General features: G+C 40.0%; 1 protein-coding gene across 9 annotated transcripts in view; it reads left to right on the plus strand.

The window, feature by feature from the left end:
• Nucleotides 1-27,208, plus strand: part of ikzf4 (IKAROS family zinc finger 4) — a 208,062-nt gene that overhangs the window by 167,167 nt on the left and 13,687 nt on the right. For 8 of the 9 annotated variants that reach the window (XM_072567371.1, XM_072567372.1, XM_072567374.1 and 5 more), the window contains 2 exons: nt 10,300-10,449; nt 26,308-26,442. In XM_072567371.1, coding sequence (XP_072423472.1) covers nt 10,300-10,449; nt 26,308-26,442 — 285 coding nt within the window. The remainder of the gene's footprint in view (nt 1-10,299; nt 10,450-26,307; nt 26,443-27,208) is intronic. The other variant, XM_072567373.1, reaches the window with a different exon arrangement.

Raw genomic sequence — 27,208 nt, forward strand, 5'->3', positions numbered from 1 at the left:
AAAGCCATGGTTCTGTGGGAGCCTGACTCTACCCATTCAAGTTGCTTCTATTGTTCCAATGTTAAAAGAAAACCCCAAGGCCCCTCAAACTTTATTTATTGGTTTGGACAAGACTGCTTGCCATTCCTGTCTCAACCTCTCTTCATTTATTTAAAAAAAGGCAAAATACATCTCTTAAAGCCATAGTATCATCACATTATTTCCAGTTGCAACATAATATGCAAATCGAACAATTGATTTTTTTTCTGTTGGGTTAACCGATTTCTTTCCATGGCTAACTTAAGATAGAGCTGTTTTACCTATGAGGAAGCAATACTGTGCCAGAAAAGAGAGATTAGTAATCAAGGGGAAAACATTGTGTCCTGCAGATGTTGCAAAAGTGGATTTTTGACAACAAAACGTGAACTGAAGTTTTATTTTCTTTATATAAATTACATCCTACTTTCTGCAATTTGTGTGCTGTGCCATTTGTCTGACTATCACCCATTGCCTGAACGTAATACCACTTTCACAGCACAAAGATGCTCCAAAGGTCATGTCTGAAGTTGCTGAAAATTCATGAAGACTCTGTGATCAATTTATTTTGGATTGCTTTCCAGCTGTGACTGCAAGGTTGTAAGTTACGTTCGAAGCAACAATAGAATTCTTTGTATTAATTCAGTCGTAACTATGAGTAATGTCCTCTCGAAGCCTATTGTCAGCGTCTCTTTACCCTTTTAGTCTGGTGATTTGTGGCTTATGGGAGTTATTGGTTTAAGATTATAAATTTGAAATTGTTAAAGTACTCTTGAAGTGTTCATGTCAAGACATAACAGGTTGTTTCCTTCCTTCCACCCTTACTTTCCTGAAGCTAGTGAATCATCCTGTGAACGTTCATGTAACATGGCATCCCTTGGATACCTTGTTCAGTTGGTTATTTTTCTTCTGAAATGGGACAGTGAGTTTTATCCGATTATCTGATGTCACAGCTGACATGTACTTTTACAGTGAGGGTTACTAGATAGTAATTAGTGATTTTTAAAAACCGAGGCTGTTTTTTTTTCCACTAGAGACAGAGCCCAATTATGCTCCCATTGCCACAATAACAAATTTTAGCAAACTCTAGAGAGACGAAATCTCCTAGGAATTTGGCATGAGGAAATTAGGGCTTCTTCAAACAACATTAACATTTATATCATTGTAGTACTCACATGATAACACAGATTTTAATGTATGTGAATTGCAAGAAAACACCAGTACAAACTTGATGGACCAAGTGCCTGTTTTAGTACTGAGGTATTTGCTGAAACAACTTTGCTGGCTTACTCTGCATTGTTGCATTACATCAGTAATGTATTTTAGTTTTAAACTTCTGTTCAAGTCTTTCATTATTTATTTTTGATGAAGCATTTATGGTACACTACTTATTTTTTGATAAAGAGCCATATGATCCTTCAGTAGAAATGAACTCTGCTGCCAAAATGGGAAAACTGCAGGATGTGCAAAATATTTTGCCATAGTTTGGTTGTATTTAGAAGTACTGTAACCTTAAGAAGAAACACTCTAGTCATAACAAAGGCTGATAACAGTCCGTGGATGGGGATGATTATTAAGAGAGGCATTTTGACAGTACATATCAGAACATTCTGGGATATTATGGTTAATGCAGCTACAGTGCTTTGTACAACAACTTACCATTTTGTTTCAAAGTGATTTAAAGTCCACTCTGCCCCTATTACACAATCAGTGTGCTTTTAGTTGGACATTAAAGAGAGAATAATAGCTGCATACTGATTTGTTGATGCTCACGATATTGTACCACTTAAACAGGGATGTATGAAAAGTTGAAATCTTTGGGAGAAATATGTTAGAAGTTATGTGCCAATGTTCAATAGGATTGCAAACAATTCAGCAAAAGCAAAATTCCATTATATAGATTTTTCATAAGAAAGATTGCTTCAGTGTACGGTATTCAGGGTGTCTAAAAAGTAATAGGCATTCTTAAAAGATTTTTTAAAATAGAGTTCTTCAACAGCAATTTTTAAGAGGAAGACATTTTTCCTTTGCTCTCTACAGTAACCAAAGTTATGCAAGTATAATAGCCAAAGCCATCTGCAAAATGATTCAAATGGCTCCTATTCATTTGCATTTGCTTCGGTTTCTGAAAGTTTTGTGCTCTCAGCTTTGGATCTGGGGCATACAAAGGACTGGTTGTGATTGTTAGAATAGCCTTACTTCATGCATATGTTGTCTTCTGTTCACGTATCCTAAATTTTCCATTTTATTCAGCAGCCTGGCAATATTTCAAAGTTGGTAAAAACAATGACTGCAGATGCTGAAAATCAAATACTGGATTAGTGGTGCTGGAAGAGCACAGCAGTTCAGGCAGCATCCAACGAGCAGCGAAATCAACGTTTCGGGCAAAAGCCCTTCTTTTATTCCTGATGAAGGGCTTTTGCCCGAAACGTTGATTTCGCTGCTCGTTGGATGCTGCCTGAACTGCTGTGCTCTTCCAGCACCACTAATCCAATATTTCAAAGTTGGTCAATCTTGGCGGGAACACACACAATTCTGTGCTACGGAAGACTTTATCACTTCAGTATTTAGAGCCATTGTGTCCTTGTTCCAGAATTGCAATTCAGATCAATATCAAGCAACATTATTGACGAATACTGGTCATGTTGCAGATATTTTTTCTTTAATTTTCTTTCCCACCTTGAGTTTAAAAACAAGCTTTAACATCTAATGTCACCTTGAATTCTTGTTCGAAGAGTATGGTGCTGGAAAAGTACAGCCAGTCATGCAGCATCTGAGGATCAGGAGAGTCAACGTTTTGAGAGTCAAGAGAGAAACGTCTACTGTCCTGCTCCTCGGATGCTGCCTGACCAGCTGTGCTTTTCCAGCACCATTCTCTTCGACTCTGATCTCCATCATCTGCAGTTCTCACTTTCTCCTCCTTGAATTCTTGTTGTTTGTTCTAATGAAGAGAGTGCCTTTGTCTCATTTCTCAAGCAGCATGGCTAAGAGCTTTGCTGGAAAGGCTTCTCTAATCCATATGTATCCTTATTTGAAGCACATGCTAATCACCTTGATACTATATCACTATTTAGCTCTTTATTCATCTCTGAAAGGTCTCTGTGAACAAAGCATGAAAAAAACCATCCAATTTTATCTCAATTCCAGACTTTTCATTCAGGATAGAAAACCTAGAGTTAAGCAATTCTTCCAAATGTTTTCCATTATTGTGTCACATTTCTCGATAAACAGGATTCTAAACTTAAAAAAAGACTGGAAATACTCATTAGTTCAAGTAATATCTATGGAGGGAGAAATCATTAACTTTTAAGATTGACCTTTTACAGTGACAAATGGTCATCGGCTTAAAATGTCAACTCTTTCTTCATAGATACTGATTGGCCTTTTGATGACATACAAACATGTGAATCATGTGCAGGAGGAGGCACCATAGGAGTTAGCCTCGTTAACATTGCTGTTCCATTCAGTAACTTCATGGCTGATCTGATTGCTCCACCTACCACTAATAACCTTTTGACCTCTTTGCTTATTAGAACCTTTCTACATCTGCCTTAAAATGTTCAAAGACTCCCCTTCCACTGCATTTTGAGATTTGTGAACCTCTGAAAGAAAGCAAACATTCACCTTGCTTCCCTCTTAAATACCCCTTATTTTTAAACAATGACCCTAGTGCTAGATTGAGGAAGCATCCTATCCAAATCCATCCTGTCCAGACCTCTCTGGATCTTGCGTGTTTCAATCAAGTCACTCCTTACTCTTGGAAACTCCTACAGGCACAAGCCTGTCCAACCTTTCCTCATAAGGCAACGCCCAGGTCCTTCTGCATCTTGCACCTGTGCGATCTCTTGGATAATATACGACATCTTATATTCTTCTTCTAAAATGGACAATTTCAACATTGTACTTCATTTGCCAGATATTTGTCCACTAACAATGGATTAATTTGGAGCCTCCTTATGTCATCTTCATTACTCAGTTTCCTAACTGTCTTTGTATCATCATCAAATTTAACAACCATATTACCCAGCACACTTGTTTTTATTTCAGTTTCCAAACACCTGTAGAGTGTTGCTTTTGTAGATTAATATCTGGAATAACTTGGGAAACCTGACTGGAAAGGAACTTTGTTTATTGTTGAGCACCAAAATAGAGCCACCACTAATGGCATACAAAGGCTAGTCCCAGTCCAGGTCCCATCCTTGGGTCTGCATTTGTTTTTCCTAATCAACCTGATCAGACATGTTGTTACACACCTGTGGAGCAGGTGAGTCTTGAACCCCAGGCCTCTTGGATCAGCGATAGGGATATCACCAATGCACTGCAAGAGACCTAGGGCTGCCTTTATATTCTGATCAATCTGCTCAGAGATGTTATTGCACGCTTCTGGAGCAGGTGGGAATGGAATCCAAGTCTCTCTCTCTTTAATATTCAGAAGTGCTCTGAACACAACTTTTGTTTTCCCTCCCAACAAATCGCCATGACTTTTTAAAAAAACTATTAACAAGTAAAATACCCATACAGCCAATTGGAGATCTACATGCAAAACCTGTTACAGCCAATACAAGCCATCAAAAGTGAGGAAGCAGTAGGGAGGGTGGGATTGGGTCTGCTTTATTGTTTCTCATCTATCTAGAAGTGTTATATATCACAGACAAAGGGTCTGTTTTATCATGTGATGAGTTTCAGCTGGGCAGGCCATTGCCTGTTACCAAAGAACTCCTACTCCGTGAGCTCCAAAAGATTAATTACTGATTCCCCATGGGCTTTATAAGGGTTATCACAATATCTGGTGCTTGGCTAAGGGCCTTATGGTGCAGTGGTAGTGTCCCTACCTCTGAACCAGGAGGCCTGAGTTCAAGTACCACTTGCTCCAGTGGTGTGTAATAGCATCTCTGAGAAAGTTGATTAGAAAACTATCTAGCCATTACTTGTTCGCAATGTTACTAGTAGACCTTCCAAGTTTGAAAGTTTTATTTCAAGGCGATACATATTACAGATGAGGATAAAGTGAATAAATCCCCAGGACCTGATCAGGTGTACCCTAGAACTCTGGGAAGCTAGGGAAGTGATTGCTGAGATACTTGTATAGTCACAGGTGAGGTGCCGGAAAACTGATGTTTGGCTAACTGTGGTGCCACTGTTTAAGAAGGGTGGTAAGGATAAGCCAGGGAATGAAAGACCAGTGAGCCTGACGGTGGTGGGCAGTTTGTTTGAGGGAATCCTGAGGAGACAGGATGTTCATGTATTTGGAAAGGCAAGGAGTGATCAGGGATAGTCAACATGGCTTTGTGTGTGGGAAATCATGTCTCACAAACTTGATTGAGTTTTTTGAAGAAGTAACAAAGAGGATTGATGAGGGCAGAGCGGTGGACGTAATCTATATGGACTTCAGTAAGGGCATTCAACAAGGTTCCCCGTGGGAGACTGGTTAGCAAGGTTAGATCTCATTGAATACAGGGAGAACTAGCCATTTGGATACAGAAATGGCTCAAAGGTAGAAGACATAGGGTGGTGGAGGACGGTTGTGACCAGTGGAGTGCCACAAGGATCGGTGCTGGGTCCCCTACTTTTCTTCATTTATATAAATGATTTGGATATGAGCATAAAAGGTATAGTTAGTATGATTGTAGATGACTCCAAAATTGGAGGTGTAGTGGACAGCAAAGAAGGTTACCTCAGATTACAACAGGGTCTTGACCAGATGGGCCAATGGGCTGAGAAGTGGCAGATGGAGTTTAACTTAGATAAATGCGAGGTGCTGCATTTTGGGAAAGCAAATCTTAGCAAGACTTGTACACCTTAATGGTAAGGTCCTTGGGAGTGTTGCTGAATAAAGAGACCTTGGTGTGCAGGTTCATAGCTCCTTGAAAGTAGAGTTGCAGGTAGATAGGATAGTGAAGAAGGTGTTTGGTATTCTTTCCTTTATTGGTCAGAGTATCGAGTACAGGAGTTGGGAGGTCATGTTGCGGCTGCATAGGACATTGGATAAGCCACTTTTGGAATATTGCATGCAGTTCTGGTCTCCTGCCTATCAGAAGGATGTTGTGAAACTTGAAAGGGTTCAGAAAAGATTTACAAGTACGTTGCCAGGGTTTGAGGATTTGAGCCACAGGGAGAGGTTGAATAGGCTGGGGCTGTTTTCCCTGGAGCATCGGAGGCTGAGGGGTGACCTTTATAGAGATTTATAAAATCATGAGGGGCATGGGTAGGATAAATAGGCAAAATCTTTTCCCTGGGGTGGGGGAGTCCAGAACTAAAAGGCATTAGTTTTGGGTGAGAGGAGAAAGATATAAAAGAGACCTAAGGGGCAACCTTTTCACACAGAGGGTGGTGCGTGTATGGAATGAGCTGCCAGTGGAAGTGGTGAAGGCTGGTACAATTGCAACATTTAAAAGGCATCTGGATGGGTATATGAATAGAGGGATATAGGCCGGGTGCTGGCAAATGGGACTAGATTGGGTTGGGATATCTGGTTGGTTTGGACGAGTTGGACCAAAGGTTCTGTTTCCGTGCTTTACATCTCTAACTCTGAGACAATATTTTCTAGGACTTGTGTTGAAAATGTCCAAACCCTTAGCACTACTAACCCCAAAATGACATTCCTATCCAGAGGCCAGTGTCTAACTCACTATACTGTCTAATCCCTTTGGTGTACGAAGAGTTGAAACAAACAGCCTTCCTTTCATATACTTCGTAGACTGTTAAAGGATGGCAGAGATTGGCTAATTTATTCCAGCCTGGGAATCAAATTTAGGATCCTCCTGTTTTGTTTAGATATTACATATTGGATAAATTCATGAGGGGAGTGACTTCTTGGACATTGTGTTGGAAGTTTTATAAATTAATGTTATAAGTTGGTAACCGCATTGGATGTGAAGTGTGTTTTTCTTAGTGCTAAGTTTCTTGATTTCACAGAGACTTTAGGATTGCACTAACAAAATAGTGTCAATCTGCTGTAACCAACATCTGGGCTATGATGGGCAGAACGGACACACCTACGTGTTCTCAGTCACCAATAGACTGGCCATTTCTCAGGTCCAGCTGAACGGTGAGAGGGAAATGGCAAGATCAAGGTTTTTGGAAACTAAACAGCTAGTTTGTTAATATCAGATGATGACAACAACTTGTATTTATATAGTGCTCTTACAGAGCAAAACATGCCAAAGTGTTTCACAGGAGCATTATCAAGCAAATGTTGAGACCACGCCACATGAGGCCACAGCAGACGGTGAAAAGATTTGTCAAAAAGGTGGGATTTAAGGAATGCCTTAAGGGTTGAAAGAGGGATTTGGAGAGGGAATTCCAGAGGTTGGGTCTCAGCAGCTGAAGATAGCTATAAAAGGAAATCTTTTTAGCTAAAGTTTCTGCAGCGCATCTGCTGCACTTCAATACATTCCCTTCTGGGTTGAACTAAAAATGCTATTAAATCCTCTTTGATCACTTAGAAAACATCAAGAAATTAGCACTTTGCAGATGTATTTGTAGAGAGCTGTAGTAAGTGTGTTATGGTGTCAAAACAAAATGTGAGTAAAACAATCGATCTTTCTTTTATAAATGCACCTATTTTGGAGTCCACATTGAAATGTTTCACTGTTTAAAAAGGTCTCTGAAAGCCAACATGCAGGTGCAACAAGCAGTCACAAAGGCAAGCAAAATGTTGGCCTTCATTGGAAAGGGATTTGACTTTAGGAGTAAAAATATCTTGCTTCAATTGTATAGAATCTTGCTGAGACCCCACCTGCAGTATTGCGTGCAGTGTTGGGCCCCTTATTTGAGAGAATGGATCAAACCGTATGTAATACTGAGTTGAGTGAAGAATTTCTAAAATGCAACATCTTTAAAGAAAAGAGATTGACCACTTCCCAAAAATGGTGCCACTCCATAATTAGTATTCTATTTTGAATGGTCGACTTTGAAATGGTTGTGATGGAATCCATGTGTACAAAATGACAAATGTTGTGATGAAGCAAAAAAAGATTAATAACTCATCAAAGTCGTTGACATCTTTTATCTTTCCTTCCCTTCCTGCCAATTACTGTCATCACCCAAGGGGGGAAAAAGCTAGTCGGGCTTAAACTTTAAAATAGCTGCCTATATGATTGCTTAAAATGTGGATCTAATACTGTAGAACTTGGCCTGAATTATCAATTTCATGGAACCTACATTACCGGGAACTGCAATTGCCCTATTGAAACATTCTCTGAATGGTTCCACAGTTCACGTGCAGCAAAAGGTAACTGTGAAACAGGAATCTGGAATTACCCAACTAAGAGTATTCAGGCTGCCCAAAAGCAAAGGAACTCGGGTATGCTCACCCCACGATTACTTTTTCTTTTACAAATAAACTGGTACAGCCAACATTTACACTGCAAATCATCAGCGTTTTACTCTGCAGCTACATTTGACCGTGCAACTGAGAACATTCCCTGATTTTTCAATTGAAATTTGAACAAATATTTGTAAAAGATACAAGAATGTGATTTAAATAGGACAGCCTTTTTGCTGTTGTAGGTAACCAAGTAATATCAATGTGGGGATCAACAGCTTCCAGTAATATTGCTCAGCTGAATTGGTTGGAAGTGTATCACCATTTTAGACATTTGTAATTCTTGGTACTTATGTTGCTCTTGATAGGATAGTTGTAAATCAAGCTGATGCATAGGGATCCAGGAAGTTGAAGACAGCATAATTATCAAGGGAACAGCAAGAAGAAATAATTGATGCATGCTTGCTGTGGTTCAGATGCATCTGTATATGGATGGTCAGCTTACATGGTTGTGTCTCCTATAGGTGTTTGTGTTTGTGTTTGTGGTTAGTTTACCTCCTACACCAATTGACCGTGTATTTGAAGGTAGGACAAATAGTTCTGGTAATGGAAATGTTGGTGGCCAAAAGCAATTTGACTGCTTGTAACAGAAGGATTGGGATTTCTTTGGAACAATACTGAGTACCACAGCAAGCGTATACTGTATATGGTAATCTCCTTAAATAACAGTTGTGTCTCAAATGTTTTTGTGCTTTTCATTTTTGGTATGAGCTACTGCTTTCAGTGACTAAAAGGTTAAGTTTGTGAAAATTGTAACGTTTAAGGACAGTGATAATATATAATTTATTCAAAAAAGTTAACAGTTTATGTGGGTAATAAAGTTGACAAATCTTGTCGGTTCAACCTGACTACCTCGCTTACTAAGTCAAATCATGTCCCTGCTCTAGCCTGAATCGTGCAATATTCCGCAGTTTTTTTTTCCCCTCGTTTCCTCCATTGGCCTCTGCAAGCCTAACTTGACTATAAGATCTGCTCCCTTTACGGTATTGACACCATTCTGCTAATGATCCAACTTTCCTTCCTGGCTCTCATGCTAGCTGCCATAAGAAGTGGTTTCCTCTTTCCAGGTATTGTTTCCTGCCTTTCAAAATGGTTGTTATCAGTGCTTTCTCCTAAGAAAACTATCCTTGACTACTTTATGCTTGTAAACTTCTCTGGATTTGCCACAAGCACTGAAATGACCCCAAAATCCCAGAATATATCCTCTATGACTTTGACTATGATATGCCATCCTGCCTCATCCTCCATGATATGCAATCAGCTAAATTAATAGCACGATTATATATTCAGCCAACATTTTACTTTTTGACTTGTCGCATACTGAATCGACTGTTACTCCCAGACTCTGTTCCAGTTCACCATTAACTACTTCAGTTGCATGAATGATGCACTTAAGTCCAACGAGTGCCCGATTCCATTTATTGCAAACACTTCCCTAAAGATCAAAATCTTAATGGTTTGTATTTTAAGACTGTGTATGTTGACTGAAAGTCAGTTTAATTTAGAGATGCAGCTTTTCACATCCAGTTATTTTTGTGCTACTCCGTACCATTGGCTGTCTATATGCAGAGTTAACAATTCCATTGAATGCCTATTGTTCTGACACACTGATCATTAATCAGCTAATAGTCAGCAATGGGGGAGACAAAAAAAAATGGCAGTTTCCTATTCCTGTGATGCCCATGTCTGAACCTTGTGGCTTGGGGTAACTATGTTTGGATGCTGTCCTGGACTGGATATTTTGCCTGAGATGAGATGGAAGCTCTGGGCAAACAAAGTAGTGCTTCGAAATGAAGAGTTTTTGTCTGGAATGTTACCTATCTTGGATATTGTTGGCTTGTTTCATATTTTTAGTATTTTTCCATTTTGAATTTAATGTATTATGTCCAATTCAATGTCACATCATAGATTATCTTGCATAATCTAATGCTTTTCTGATAATTTTGTGTTTTCTTTAGTCTCCTCTCCCACGGTCGGCAAGCCTTACAAATGTAATTACTGTGGTCGGAGTTACAAGCAGCAGAGTTCACTGGAGGAGCACAAGGAGCGCTGTCACAACTACCTACAGAGTCTGAATGCTGAGCCACCACAGCCATCTACTCAGCAAGGTCTGTAACCAGCAGTGCTATAGTTAGTCTGGGGAAGCAGGGACTATGTCTAGTTGTGCCACGGTCACCCAAAGATAGTGAAACAGATAGCGTATAACTAGCAGTGACATATCCAAATGGTAATTATGGTGTTGCATAGTTATCTGGTTAGCTACTCATTACTTGTACACTGCTATATTTTTCATGTTTGAAAAAGTGTGCTTAGTCATTCAGATATCATTCACACACCTTAGGAACTTGTCAAATCCAAAATTTACCTCTGTAAAATTGATTCTAGATTCATTTTATTTAAATGGCACCAGCAGAATCGCCTCTTAAGGGGCACCCTTCCCTGCATAAAGCTCTGCACAAAGGTGCAGGATCTGTCCAATCATCTAATTTAACAAATGTTGTGTTGAACTTTTGATCTATCTGATATTTCAATGGAAAGCACTCTCAACAATTTGCTGGAAACGTAATTCAAATGTATTAACAAAGGGATTGATCAGGAACAGAGAAGTCAATATCTGATGCACATCTGAGCATAGCAAGCCCTGACGCAGAATAGGACTTTGACAAGCACTTGGTTCTAAGGAATTGCTCCAAATTAATAATGAATCACAGAATATTTGGACAGAATGTCCAGGTTGGATTTAAATTGATGAATTTATATTGAAACTATCGATAAATACATAAATGGGTGAATGTAGGGTTATCTCTGGCATTGTGTATGATCCCTACCATATTTCATTACTGGTTACAATTTATACAATTTCAATCAACATCAATAAAATACTACCAGTTTGAGAAAAACTGGACATGTCTAGTTGTCAAAATGCTTAGGTTACTTAATTGAAATATAAAATTTCAATTAATTTCCTAAAAATCCGACCCTTTCTCAATCCTGGGCAAGTGATTGACTTCCTTGGTTGGTAAGTGGCTGTGGGAATCATGGTGGCATTAATTCAACAGACTCCATGACATCATTGATATTAATGTGGTCAGGGTAGGGGAGCAATGGTGCAGTTCTGTGATATTCAGCCATTCAGTTTTTTTTCAGCAAGGGGCTCTAAACTAGTCTACAAGACCCAGAAAGGTGTGCTATGATGCATCTCATCCCATAAGTCACTCATATTATAATATCGTGGAATTTGTGCACCATCACCATGGCACCAATCTTTAGCAAATCTGGTAAATCTTAGCCAGGCATTTGGAGAGAATTTAGGGTGACTTGTGTTCGGTCTTTGTTTTATCATTCAGAAAAGCAGCTCCTTAACATCATGTTAATTTCCTGCTGGGTGAGGTGAATATGTGTATCGGACAGTTCCAGCTACCAGATTATGTGATGAAAAGAAATAGATCAAAACAGAACACATTCTACCAAAACGGAGAGTACCGGAGAATGATTAGTTAAATTATAATTTAGAGGCTGATTACTATTCTCGTTGTCTCCAAGATGTGTTCATACCTAATTCAAGACTTTGAGGTCAGAGGATGTTTTCCATTTTATTAGTTCAAGGCTGTTAAAGCTCCCTAGGCAAACTAATACAAATTAATCCATTTGGATCATGTGAATCAGGAAGGAGAGTATTTGAACAATTTAAATATCTGCCTGCAGGAGAAAATGAATCACCATTCATGTTGCACAGTCGTATGTCTCCTTAAATAACGAAACAGCCGTCATTGACTGACGATTACTGACTCATTAGAGCATCTGCCTTCACTGTTTTTTAGCAGCATATTGGGCAACTACCTGAGTATTTGAGGTCCAAGAGTCAGTTGTCCAAAAGTACCCTCTTCAATTTGAATTGTGCTGTTTTAACTTCTTTCACACATGGTATGTTTAGATAATTTGCAGTATATAAGACCGTAAAGGACAAAATAAGAAAATTCCTAAATTAGAGAGCTATTAAGCATGTACATCCAAGCAGCAAATATCTGAAAATTACTTTACCCTATTATGCTCAAGAAGTTAAGGTCTTTGAAAACAACCAATTCTTAAAAGTTCAATTTGACCACTGTACAGTATATTAAACAAAAATAACGCGTCTTGGTTTTAGATAGCCAACAGTGGGTCCGAAGGATCCATCCTTTTGCATTAGTTGTATCCATGGTTTCTTTGGTATCTTTAAGTAATCAGTACAGAATCTTCTATTTCAGCCTTTACCATCCTCCCAGATAATTTATGAAGCACCTTTTCAGTTTTTGCTGTACACCTTAGCCTAGGACTGTAGTGTATTCATATTTAAACAGCTGGTTCATCCAAGCCTATAGATGGCAGTCCAATCTTTTAGCAGTTGGTTGTTTGTGATCATATGTCAGAAAATGAATGCGAAAGCTGCAGGTTCTTAGAAAAACTCAACTGGCTCACCTGTGACCATCAGAGCAAGTAAATTGCTTGCGTGTTTCAAACTACTTGGTTGACTGAACACCTTCAGGGCACATTGGGATCAGAATAAATGTTGCATTCCCATAGATGTGCATCATCCTAAAAGTAAATAAATGCAAGTGACTTCAGAAGAAATTTCTTAAAGTTGTTGGAACATAGAACACTTTGCAAAGGGGAGTATTTGAGGCATAAATCTTAAATCATTCAAGGGAAAATTTGACACGTATTCGTGCAGAAGATGATACAAGCTGTGTTGTAGCATAAAACCAGCGTATAAAAATAGTTTACTGTTGTGAACTTTTATTTGCTGCTAGATTTATCCTCACTGTCATGTGTGGTTCTTGATTCTGATTATTTCCATAGCTTTGAGTTGAATGTAAACTGAGTGTATACGGCCGCCTCTTTCAAAATCAGGTCTGATTTGTTTCTTAACATTTTGTCAAGGAGTAATTTCCCCTTGTTCCTCACTGGAATGTTAAAGTTGTCCTTAATGGTCCCACGTTTCCCCCCACCTTCCCATCTCTCCAAAGCTGATTTTTTTTTCAGCTTCATACTTGTAAAGCAATATTACTTTCATTGTTGGTTTCTGTAAGGTAGCTATTCGGTGTGCTCTTTGTCCAATTACTAGACGTTAGAATTTGGTCTACATTCAGGTATGGGTCATGGCCAGAGGATAAGAAGAGAAATCCCAAAAGAAAGCTATATTCTGTGTTTCATATTATAATTCCAGCAAGATGTTACATATTACATATTACAATTCCAGTGTTGGAAATCAAGCCCCACTACTCAACAAGCCACACCAAGACTATAAATCTTCTTCAATCACCAAAATGATCAGTTTTTCTTTGTTATTGTTATCTTGAACAAAACAAACTTTCAAGAAACTTATAACTTTTATTACAAGCAAATCTAATCTTCAAACAAGTGGCAAACTGGTTTTCAACTAATTCACATGCAAACTAAACTGTCTTATGTACACAGTTATTTTGGGAAGGAAAAAAATTAGGTAAAAAGGGAAACACAACAACAACACCCCGAAGGTCAGGATTGAATTGCGATGACAGATATATGGATTGGCTTCACTTTTGATTTCCTTTGAATTCTGTCAACAAAATCCGATTGCTGACAGTTGCAGAATAATGGAAAATCTTGAGATGAGATTTCAGATTCAGTTGAGGAAAAGTTTGAGTTAATTAAATTAATATTTGAAACTTTATCAGGTTTTTGTCAAACTACTTCACTGTGAGAAATATAGAGAATGTTGCTTTCGGTTCCGAGCTCCAATTCTTAAAGATGGAAAGACAGTACTTCCTGTCCTTGCAAACTTCTTCAACATCTGTCCACAACTTCTAGGTATGTATTGAAAAAAAGAATTAACTCCGTCCAGAGGCTGTTGCGAGGTGCCACAGCATAGATCCATTAGCGATCTATTTTTGCTCAACAATTAAAGCAATAAAACTCCATCCTTGCCTGTCTCTCAAATCTTTGGAAAGTAGTGTCCAACAGTCACTTGGTTTTTGTAAATAGCAGACAAACCTTTTGAACTTTGAGTTCCAAACAGTCTCATAAATTCTTTGTAATCCAGTAATGTCCAAACATGTTCATATTCCAATTCTCATCATCCATAAAAATGCATTTGTCATGTTCAAATTCTGTTTGTTTTAAAAATTGACACATTGCTGGACTAATAAAATAGCCAAGGCTGATCATATTGTATTTCCAGAAGCATCTGAACCCCTGCATTGCTTTCTTGCTTTAGAAGACACACATTGTTTGTTTGAATTGGTTGAGTCTACAATTTTGCAGTTCTAAGTCCATGCTGAATTGGCAGCCTACCTTGGCCTTCCATTCTCTGTCTCCAGGTTGCTGGTTAAAAAGAAACCTACATTACTGCAAGAAAGAAAATGACTGGGCCCAACTCACTGAGGAAACTGTTATTGAACACAGACCTCTGGGAAGTTGGAACTCATTTTTAATATCTTTGTATTTACCAAAGCTTGTATCTTATGACCTATATCCTCTTCTCTCCAGTCCCATCTTCCATAATTTCCGAAGTGTGTGTGTGTGCATGGAATAAGAAAGCAATTGCTCCACATCTTGACTGTTTTAATAATAAACCATCTCTGATTTCGTCTTAAAGGATTTTGCTCTGGGTTTATTTCAAAAATGAAGTATGAAAACCAGGGTTTGGAGAATACTTTTGGCTCAGGAAGGGATGGGAATAAAAAGAGAAAGGAATAAATCGAAGGAGAGGAAAGCCATCATAATTTAAATTTGCCCCCTTTCCCCCTTTATCCGTGACAGAATTGGGGCTCATTCTGAATTGATCCATTTATATTAGCCAAAACCAAATAAAAGTTGATAAAAAGCACAAAAATATGAACAGTCCAAAATTTTAAAACCAGCTTGAATATGATTGAAAGAAACCAATTGGTGTTTGAAAGGTGAAAGAAAATCCCTTTTCAACTTGTGGTCCACTCTGTAAAAAATACACCACACCCCTAAAATGAATTATTCAAGCTGCTGTTGCTGGAAGATCAAAATTGCTGGCTCCACAACTGTGTGTGTCTTTGAAGGAACAGAGAACCCTCACAGCTAGGAATGTAGCTATTGTGGCAGACAGCTACAAACTCACCCATAGGAGGAACTCCAGGCAGCTCCTTTCCAAAGATCCCAGTGAATATTCAACAGATAAACAGGGCAGGCTAGACACTTGGAACAGAAAACCTAAAGGGTCCAAAAAGCCCTCTGGCTGATGTATTTTGTTGCGATAAAATAGAATATTCCAGACCAGAATGATGGAAGCTAAAAGGCAAGCCTGTGAAACTGGATGAGTCCAGGGAGAGATGATCTGCATGGAACATAGCAGAGCCAGGGACCCCCACTGCACAGAGCCCCAATTCCCCTGGAGGGTTTTCACTATATGTGGCCAACCTAGGCAAAATCCTAAAAAAAATCTAGGAGTTTTGTCCTCACAGGAACAGTGTCCCTTTAACTCTCCCAGAAAGCGAGCAAGTCTATTGTTTTAATCAAACTCTCTGACTACACAGCCCTTCACGTCAGGAAGGGTTCTAAACCTTTCCCTGATCTGCTATGAAAGATAATGCCTAGATTGGTGGTCGGGGCTGAAGATCAGATCTGTACCTCTCCACCGAGTTCACCTCTAATGTGATTTAGTCTCAGCTCCAGTAATCTTAGGAATCAATCTGGAATGTTATGGATTGGAATGCCAAGAGAGACTGCACAACCACAGGAACTTTTGCAAGCTCTAGCTTGGTCTCCCTAAGTTAATGAGGAAAAGAGAGCACCCAAGATAAATAAATGGGGCAGAAGGGGACCTATTCAGCATAGGGTGTTCTGCCAGGCCTCGAGCAAAAGAAGAGGGATGCCCGAGAAGAAACTGCATCAGCAAGGTTCTGCAAAAGTGCAAAGAGCTGAACGAAGTTCAGAAAGGTCATGGAAGACTTCATAGACTTTAAAGGGACTAAGCCTGAAGTTGAACTGGCAGACCAATTCATAGTCCAGGTAAACTGGGAACAGGAGCAGAAGGACCATACCAACAGGCAGAGGGTGAATAGGATGCTTCTCCCAGTCAAAGAGTCAAAAAAAAACTGCCACGGTATGAAAGCGAAAATAGCAGTTTGATGGAAATGCAGCTGATGAGGCTGGCAGAGTCCTCCCTCAGAGTACAAGAGATGTACAGCATGGAAGCAGACCCTTCGGTCCAACCCATCCGTGCCGACTAGATATCCCAACCCAATCTAGTCCCACCAGCCAGATTTGTGTTTACAGAGCAACTTTCATGACCACCAGAAACCTCAAAAGCACATGATACCCAATGAAATACTTGTTGCAGTGGAGTCCCTGTTGTAACATAAGAAACAGGGCCATTTGCACATAGCTAACCTCCACAAGCTGCTTCTGTACGGCTGGTCCAAATGTAATTAGAGTCAGCATGGAAACAGACCTTTCGGTCCAATCTATCCATGCCGACCAGATATCCCAACCCAATCTAGTCCCAGCTGCCAGCACCCAGCCCATATCCCTCCAAACCCTTCCTATTCAGATACCCATCCAAATGCCTCTTAAATGTTGCAATTGTACCAGCCTCCACCACATCCTCTGGCAGCTCATTCCATACACGTACCACCCTCTGCGTGAAAAAGCTGCCCCTTAGGTCTCTTTTATATCTTTCTCCTCTCACCCTAAACCTATGCTCTCTAGCTCTGGACTCCCCAACCCCAGGGAAAAGACTTTGTCTATTTATCCTATCCATGCCCCTCATAATTTTATAAACCTCTATAAGGTCACCCCTCAGCTGCCGACGCTCCAGGGAAAACAGCCCCAGCCTGTTCAGCCTCTCCCTATAGCTCAGATCCTCCAACCCTGGCAACATCCTTGTAAATCTTTTCTAAACCCTTTCAGGTTTCACAACATCTTAGATTAGATTACTTACAGTGTGGGAACAGGCCCTTCGCCCCAACAAGTCCACACCGCCCTGCCGAAGTGTAACCCACCCATACCCCTACATTTACCCCTTACCTAACACTACGGGCAATTTAGCATGGCCAATTCACCTGACCTGCACATCTTTGGACTGTGGGAGGAAACCGGAGCACCCGGAGGAAACCCACGCAGACACGGGGAGAACGTGCAAACTCCAGACAGTCAGTCGCCTGAGGCGGGAATTGAACCCGGGTCTCTGGCGCTGTGAGGCAGCAGTGCTAACCACTGTGCCACCGTGCCGCCCACCGTTCCTTTCCGATAGGAAGGAGACCAGAATTGCACGCAATACTCCAACAGTGGCCTAACCAATGTCCTGTACAGCCACAACATGACCATCCAACTCCTGTACTCAATACTCTGATCAATAAAGGAAACCATACCAAACGCCTTCTTCACTATCCTATCTACCTGCGACTCCACTTTCAAGGAGCTATGAACCTGCACTCCAAGGTCTCTTTGTTCAGCAACAGTCCCTAGGACCTTACCATTAAGTGTATAAGTCCAGCTAAGATTTGCTTTCCCAAAATGCAGCACCTCGCATTTATCTGAATTAAACTCCATCTGCCACTTCTCTGCCCATTGGCCAATCTGGTCCAGATCCTGTTGTAATCTGAGGTCTCTTTGCTGTCCACTACACCTCCAGTTTTGGTGTCATCTGCAAACTTACTAACTGTACCTCTTATGCTCGCATCCAAATAATTTATGTAAATGACAAAAAGTAGAGGGGCCAGCACCGATCCTTGTGGCACTCCACTGGTCACAGGCCTCCAGTCTGAAAAACAACCCTCCACCACCACCCTCTGTCTTCTACCTTTGAGCCATTTCTGTATCCAAATGGCTAGTTCTCCCTGTATTCCATGAGATCTAACCTTGCTCATCAGTCTCCCATAGGGAATTTTGTCGAACGCCTTACTGAAGTCCATATAGATCACAGCTACTGCTCTACCCTCATCAATCTTCTTTGTTACTTCTTCAGAAAAGTCCATCAAGTTTGTGAGACATGATTCCACACGCACAAAGCCATGTTGACTATCCCTAATCAGTCCTTGCCTTTCCAAATACATGTACGTCCTGCCCCTCAGGATTCCCTCCAACAACTTGCCCACCACCGAGGTCAGGCTCACCAGTCTATAGTTCCCTGGCTTGTCTTTACTGTCCTTCTTAAACAGTGGCACCACATTTGCCAACCTCCAGCCTTCCGGCACCTCACCTATGACTATCGATGATACAAATATCTCAGCAAGAGGCCCAGCAATCACTTCTCTAACTTCCCACAGAGTTCTCGGGAACACCTGATCAGGTCCTGGGGATTTATCCACCTTTAACCATTTCAAGACATCCAGCACTTCCTCCTCTGTAATCTGGACATTTTGCAAGATGTCACCATCTATTTCCCTACAGTCTATATCTTCCATATCCTTTTCCACAGTAAATGCTGATGCAAAATATTCATTTAGTATCTCCCCCATTTTCTGTGGCTCCACACAAAGGCCGCCTTGCTGCTCTTTGAGGGGCCCTATTCTCTCCCTAGTTACCCTTTTTGTCCTTAACATGTTTGTAAAACCCCTTTGGATTCTCCTTAATTCTATTTGCCAAAGCTATCTCATGTCCCCGTTTTGCCCTCCTGATTTCCCTCTTAAGTATACTCCTACTTCCTTTATACTCTTCTAAGGATTCACTCGATCTATTTTGTCTGTACCTTACATGTGCTTCCTTCTTTTTCTTAACCAAACCCTCAATTTCTTTAGTCATCCAGCATTCCCTATACTTACCAGTCTTCCCTTTCATCCTGACAGAAATATACTTTCTCTGGATCCTTGTTATCTCATTTCTGAAGGCTTCCCATTTTCCAGCCGTCCCTTTACCTGCGAACATCTGCCTCCAATCAGCTTTCAAAAGTTCTTGCCTAATACTGTCAAAATTGGCCTTTCTCCAATTTAGAACTTCAACTTTTAGATCTGGTCTATCCTTTTCCATCACTATTTTAAAACAACTAGAATTATGGTCGCTGACCCCAAAGTGCTCCCCCACTGACACCTCAGTCACCTGCCCTGCCTTATTTCCCAAGAGTAGGTCAAGTTTTGCACCTTCTTTAGTAGGTACATCCACATACTGAATCAGAAAATTGTCTTGTACACACTTAAGAAATTCCTCTCCATCTAAACCTTTAACACCATGGCAATCCCAGTCGATGTTTGGAAAGTTAAAATCCCCGACCATAACTACCATATTATTCTTACAGATAGCTGAGATCTCCTTACAAGTTTGTTTCTCAATTTCCCTCTGACTATTAGGGGTTCTATAATACAATCCCAATAAGGTGATCATCCCTTTCTTATTTCTCAGTTCCACCCAAATAACTTCCCTGGATGTATTTGCGGGAATATCCTCCCTCAGCACAGCTGTAATGCTATCCCTTATCAAAAATGCCACTCCCCCTCCTCTCTTGCCTCCCTTTCTATTCTTCCTGTAGCATTTGTATCCTGGAACATTAAGCTGCCAGTCCTGCCCATCCCTGAGCCATGTTTCCGTAATTGCTATGATATCCCAGTCCCATGTTCCTAACCATGCCCTAAGTTCATCTGCCTTCCCTGTTAGGCCCCTTACATTGAAATAAATGCAGTTTAATTTATTAGTCCTACCTTGTCCCTGCCTGTCCTGAATGTTTGACTCACTTCTGTTCTCAACTGTACCCATTTCAGATCGATCTCTTTCCCAACTATCTCCCTGGGTTCCCGCCCCCCCCGCCCCCACCTTACTAGTTTAAATCCTCCCAAGCCATTCTAGCAAATTTCCCTGCCAGTATGTTTGTTAGTCCCCTTCCAATTTAGGTGCAATCCATCCTTCTTGCACAGGTCACTTCTACGCCAAAAGAGATTCCAATGGTCCAAAAATGTGAATCCTTCTCCCATACACCAGCTCCTCAGCCATGCATTCATCTGCTCTATCCTCCTATTCCTGCCCTCACTAGCTCATAGCACTGGGAGTAATCCAGATATTACTACCCTTGAGCACCTCCTTTTTAAATTTCTGCCTAACTCTCTGTAATCTCCCTTCAGAATCTCAACCTTTTCCCTTTCTATATCGTTGGTTCCAATGTGTACAATGACCTCTTGCTGGCCCCTCTCCCCCATGAGAACATTCTGCACACTCTCTCAGACATCCTTGATCCTGGCACCAGGGAAACCACACACCATTCTGATTTTTCTCTGCCGTCCACAGAAACGTCTGCCTGTACCTCTGACTACAGAATTCCCTAACACAATTGATCTCTTGGAAGCCGGCATATCAGGATGTTTCAGAACCCAGCAGATTAATGTGGATGAAAAGAAGCTAACTGCTTCATTGGCTAACTGGAGAGCTAGGCTAACCAGAGCTGCCTTCCCAAAGTCTGCAGAGGATCCAGGGAGCTCCCCACATAGGTAATTGGTAGGAAGGAAGATACCTCCCTGGTTGAAAAGCTATAATGGGGGGAGCTGGATAGCCCTGGGGAGGCAATAGAACCCCCCAGAGTAAGACAGATCAGGCAGCAGGAAGCCCACTTCCTGCTTGACCACAGCATAGCTGAGCTCCAGAGCAGCTGAAATTCAAATGCTCTAATACACTCAAGATAGATTTTGCAACTTTTCCAGTTTCGAAAAGAAAATACAACAGGGCATCACCAATCCCTCTGCTACCTGTGTATGTTTTATTTATTTGTAATGAATGAGAATTATGTCTTAACACTTTTTTTCTCTTCTCCTCAAACATGTCGTTTTTCAAAAGTTCATTGTTTTTCCGCCAAGGATGAAGGCATTCATGGCCAGAGAGCATGAAGATAAATCCCAAAGCAAATTATCGTCTTTGATGTTTTAATGTTTAAATTCTGTTTAATTTAAAAATGGACAGCTTTGCTGAACTCTCAAAATGGCTAAGGCTGATCACATTATATTTCCAGAAGTTTCTGAACCCCCTGCATTTCATTCCAGTGGGCTTAGAGACGGGCCACCTCTTGACAAAGGAAAATACCAATCCCATTCTGTTAGAATGGGTGCTTATACTTTTTTAATGATCTCTTCACCTTGCAATGAGAACTCTGGGGGCAGTAAAATTACAGCTAGTTTCACTTTCCAGTTAGCATTTTTTTTGAACTGCTAAATAGACAAATTTTTAATCAGCACCTGAAATGCCTGTCATTGACATATGACTAAAACCTTAGCCTATTAAATTGCTTAAATATACAATTCTGGGAGGGGTCTTTTCGGTTAATGGTTGTATCCCTGCCTCTGGGACGGAGTATCTGGGTACAGGTCCCACCTGCCCTGGATGCGTGTCGTGGGATGTCTGAGTAGGCTGATTAAAATAGCTCAAATTCTGGGAGGGGTCTTGTGCCACAGTGGTAATGTCCCTACTTCTGAGCTGGAAGATCCAGTTCAAGTACTTTCTGCTCTGGAGGTGTGTCACAGCATGTCGAAACAGGTTGATCGAGAAGACTACAATTCTGGGATTCATTGTCAGTTGCTTTTTGGCCTCCAAACGGAGACCATGACCCTGAGTTGGCAGCCTGCCTCAGACCCTCCATATGTCTCCAAGTTACTGGCTGAAAAAACCTACACTTTTTACATGTAAGATGAACAACTGGGTGCAGCTCACAGAGGAAATGTGTTATTAGATATTGACCTCCAGAAAGTTGTATCTCGTGAACTGATTTTTAATGCCTCTGGATATACCAAAACTTGTAATTTATAACCTATCTCCTGTCCTGCCTTAATTTCTGATTGTTCGTGTTGTTGGAGGAGGAAAGCAGTTAACCGATGTTTTGAATGTTTTGTTAATAAACCAAATCCTCGATTTCATCTTAAAGGATTTATTTCAAAAATCAGAATCCAAAAACACAAAGATGGAAAGTAGGGATAAGCCATTTGGCCTATCAAAAACAATGTGCCATTCAACACGATCATGGCTGATCCTTTATCTCAATGCCATACTCCTGCACTTTCCCCGTACCCTTAACGTATTTACTTCTTGAAATCTATAATTTTCAGTATCTTTGTCTCTATTGCCTTCTGTGGTAGAGAATTCCATAGGTTCACCATCCTCTGAATGAAGAAATTTCTTCTGGTTTCATTCTGAAATGGCCTTGAAAGTATCCTGAGCCTGTGACCCGCTTGTTCTCATCCATCCCAGCCAGGGATAACATCATCCCTGAATGCAGTCTGTCAAATCTGTCAGAATATTCTACGTTTTAATGAGATTCCTTCTGGATTCTTCTAAACTCTAATGTATACATACCCATCCAATCTCTCCTCATATGGCCTACCTGCCATACCAGGAATCAGTCTGGTAACCCTTTGCTGTTCTCCCTGTATGATGTGTATCTTTTCTTAGGTAAGGAAACCAAAACAGCACACAACACTCTTGGAATTGTCACACCAAAGCCCTAACCAGCTGCAATAAGACTTTCTTGCTGCAGCATTCAAACACTGTTGCAATGAGAACCAATCTTGGATCGGTTTTGATAGCAAAACTTGGAGGATCAAACTAGGTTTTGTTCTCTCCCAAGTTGGTGCTTTCATAGTTTTTGAGGAGTGCCTAAATGAAGAAGTTAAATGAACTTGTGGGTTCTTCATCATTATTTGAGCTCCAGTATTCTTTTTGCATCCCATGTCTATTTTTCATTTGTGGTTTGGGGTTTTTTGGGGGCTTTTTTTAAAGATTACTGCAGGTTTTTAAAAAAAAACACAATTATTGTATTACCAGTACCTTTTATTCAATGTAGGAGCAAGATGTTATGTGAGGGATGTTCTTAATGATATGATAAAAGAAAGTGTGATTTCCAGGACCAGTCCAGATTGGACAAATATCTTTGGTGTGTACAAGATAGGTCATTTTTCTTTGCCTGTGACTGTCAAATTTCTGATTTCCAAGCAGTTCTTATGGGAACAGAAATATTAATGTCACACTGGACCACTTGTACATCAAGACTTGGGAGCATGATAACTTTTCCATCTAACCTCCTTAAAGGAGGAGTATGGCATGGCTTATAATACGAAGAAAATGTGAGATAATAAATGGTGAAGTGTAATGCTACATAAGTAATTGTTTTAGATGAACTATAAAAGGCCATGTTATGTATGTTTCAATACACCAAGCATAACTTGCTGAAGGCTGGAAATTACTGTTTGTAGTACTAGGTAGTGTAGTAATTGTGGCTTTGTCCAGTAACCATTAGATTTGAAGAATAAATTCAGTAAGTGTGAGCCCCCACCCCCCACTCCAAAATAGGCTGTATTTTTATAAATAATTAACTAGTCCACTGATGTCAGGAAAGAACCTACCACCCCTCTCCAGTTCATAAAATTGGATCCTTGATGCCTATAGAGCTACTATGAGAGGGCAATAAATGCTGCTATGCCATTGTTGCAACATCCCAAATTATTTTTGAAAGAACACAAAAACTTAATGAGTTAATGTAATATTTATTTGTATTTGGTTTTAACAGTTTTGTTTTGTATATTAATGTCAGAAACAGTAATTTGAGGGTTGTGCTATTTCCACCATTGCAAGTTCACAACAACTTATGCAGTAGATTTAGTATCTAATTTCCAGCGTGAATAAATGCAGTCTGTAAACTGGATCAGTTATACTGTTAACAATGGTGAATTCTTGCAATGACTTGGTATTTAGGAATCTGCTGAATAGCATATTCTATAAATTAAATGTAAATTTTCTGAAAGTTTCTGTGGCTATCACTTTGCGATAGTTCACATTGGCTTGCTTGTATATCTTTCCTTGTAAGATTTGTATCCATTGAACGTTATAATGATTTCAGCATATTAGTTCAACTTCTGCATGTGACATGTAAATCTTGAGATTATTCTATAGTCTGGTTTCTATGTATCGCTGGTTTCCATGGTATCAGGTCACCACTTGTTTGCCATTTACCAGCTCCAGAATTGCAACCTTTCGCAATAGATCTTTTAAAACTTTCTCAATTTGAAGTAGTTTAGATGATTACATTCATATCCTGACTGGCACTTTTAAAGCTGGCCAGTAACACGTCTGACCACTGTACTATGTTATTTTAAACTTTTGGTTTCATGCATGCCTAAAGAAAACTACAAAAGAAAGAAAGTGTGTCGCTCCAACTGACTCTCAAATATTATGCAATTTTTGTACCTAATGGTACAACTTAAATATTTAAGGTTTTCACCCTCATTTAGGAAGCAGAAATATGTTTTCGTTTCGGCTTCTGATTACTATCCAGTAACCCCACAGCAAAACTTTCTGTAAGTATAGAGTAAGAATGGTCAGAAAACCAACTGACATTTACTCTAGGCTTATGCATGAAGAATGGCTACTGGATGAGATACTGAAATCCTGCTTATGTGAATATACTTAAATTATGTCCTGGGATTTTGTCTTTGCAATGTATATGAAAAATAGTTTTTGTTAAGGAGCAAATTCTGCTCACCTGCCTATTTTCTGCATATGATGACCACTATATCCTAGCGTGGTATCTTCAGGAGAGAATTTAAGGGGATGGGAGATGGGTTGGGAAGAATGGAAAATGAAGTAGGAGCAATCAAGTGGTAATCGTGATCAAGTCACCAGTAACACCAACTAGATAGTACACTCAGTATAGCTGCAACTGCACAGAAAAATACCTGCTGAAATGGGAATACCTGCTGAAATGGGTCCAGTAGCTGTGTTTGTCTCGAATACATATTTTACATTTATCCCATGTTGATGACTTGATGTCAATCAAGAGAAGGATTGTGATTTGGAGCAAGAACACTGGTTGTCTTTTTCTCTGCACCCCACCCTCTCCCTCAGGCCCACCCTGCACAAGGTAACACACACAGACACATCTACATTAACCCACACCAGGAATCAAGCCTGGGGAAATGCTTCAACTAAAGAATGTTGCAACTGCTGGGAGAACCAACTTCGTATTTGTAATGGAACAAAAAATACCATTCATACTACCACTGTGAAATGATCATGGCCAGAGCAAATTTGCAGCTATTTGTTATTCACCGCTTCGTAGGAAACTGGAAAGGGATAGAGGGTATACATGGTGGCAATGGTTGGAGGTCTATGATAAAAGGGTATTAAGAGTGTTAATAGAAATCCGATATCCCATTCTTTTCATACTCTTCCTTTACATTATGAAACTTGATGGCAAATCAATATCCTTAACGACTATAAAATATCTTGGTGCAAACAAAGACTTGTTCAACCTCAGTACCTTTTAAAATGTTCCAGATGAATTTAGCTTTCAAGATGAAAAGATGCCCATACTGGGAACACTTTCCACTTTAGTCATCCAGTATCGGCATCTAGCCCAACCAAATAAGGCTTCGTCTGTTTTTGTTAGCACTTTGGATCAAAAGACCACCTGAGAGAATACTTTACTTTCTACACTGGCAATTATTATGGCCTGTCTGAATTTGCCAGCAAATGTCTAATCAGTGGCAGTTGTGCTGTGGACCCACGGCTACTTTAGACTTTGTCATGGTTGTCCAAACTCCTTTTACATATGATCTAGTTAAAGACCTAGCACTACTCAAACAGAATGAATCCATGACCTATAACTGCATTAAGAATGCATGCCACACAATGAATGTTGAGAGTGCACTCAGTGTAGGTTGGGGTTCAATTTGCATAACTCGTGCTGCAACTTGCTTGAAAGAAAATTAAGATGAATTCTGCTTGTACAACATTTTCCAGAAAATTCATTTAAAGGCTGGCAAAATTATAGAATTTATAGGCAGTTTCTTGATCTCTTTTCATTGTGGCGCAAATGCGCAAAATGCCTCGTGGAATGTATTGGAGCTCTGTTTCTGTTGCCAAAATGAATTGGTTAACAAGAATTTAAACGTTTGTGCAGTTTAAAATGATCGCTAAAGCTGGTTCAAAGCAACTTCCACTGTTGTTCCCAATGCTGCCTGTACAATGTGCATCAGTTGATCACCAGATTTTAGGGTGCTTTCTCTCATCAGCAGGGGAGGAGAACCGTGACATGGATGTGATGCCTGACCATATCCTTCAGCCAGCCCCTGACAGGCCTTCTTTTATAGATAGGCTTGCTAACACCATTGCAAAACGAAAAAGATCTACTCCGCAGAAATTTGTGGGTAAGAGCTTCTGTGTATTTTTTATATGTCCCAGAAGGGCAGTGAAGTGTTAGGTTGTTGTCTAACTGTATTTTTCCATGTCTTAGCCCTTTAAAAATGCCTATCAACTTGACCACTTAAATGTTTTCATCTATTTTTGAATTTGAGGATCTCAATCCTACGAAGAGCAAATTGGGTAATGCGATTAAGTGTAGTGGAGCCACTGCATTCTGTATAATGGTGATTTGGCTGCATATAGTATTGATTTTGCTTCACCATTTTGTGCAGAATTCTGGTTCATTGTGTATGTACGGTATAATTTTCTACAAAATTGCAAATTTTAACAAAAGTGAAAAAATTAATTTTGTCATAATTTTCATCTTAATGTTTTGGGCTGCATTTTCTTTTATTATATCATTCTTTTATTCTCAGATTGAGAGCGAGCATTGAAAGTTCTTAAGTTGGTCTTAAATACATGGCATATGATTCTTTAGTATTACCATCCCTAAATTAAAGATGGCTTTATTCGATTCTTGGGTGGAAATAGTGAAGTTTTAATATTTAATGGCCAAATCACTGAGGATAATGTAACACAGAAGAACATCAGTCAGCCTGATCATTTCTGGGCTAGCTCTCCAGATGACCATTTCACTTACTGTCATTCTCTTGCCTTCTCCACATAACCCTGCAAATTCTTTCTTTTCAAACAGCCATCGAATTCCCTTTTGAATACCTCAAATGAGGCAGTATATTCCAGATCCTAACCATTTACAATATGAAAAAGCTT

This window comes from Chiloscyllium punctatum, chromosome X (assembly GCF_047496795.1).
Source record: "Chiloscyllium punctatum isolate Juve2018m chromosome X, sChiPun1.3, whole genome shotgun sequence".
In the NCBI taxonomy this organism is placed as follows: domain Eukaryota; kingdom Metazoa; phylum Chordata; class Chondrichthyes; order Orectolobiformes; family Hemiscylliidae; genus Chiloscyllium; species Chiloscyllium punctatum.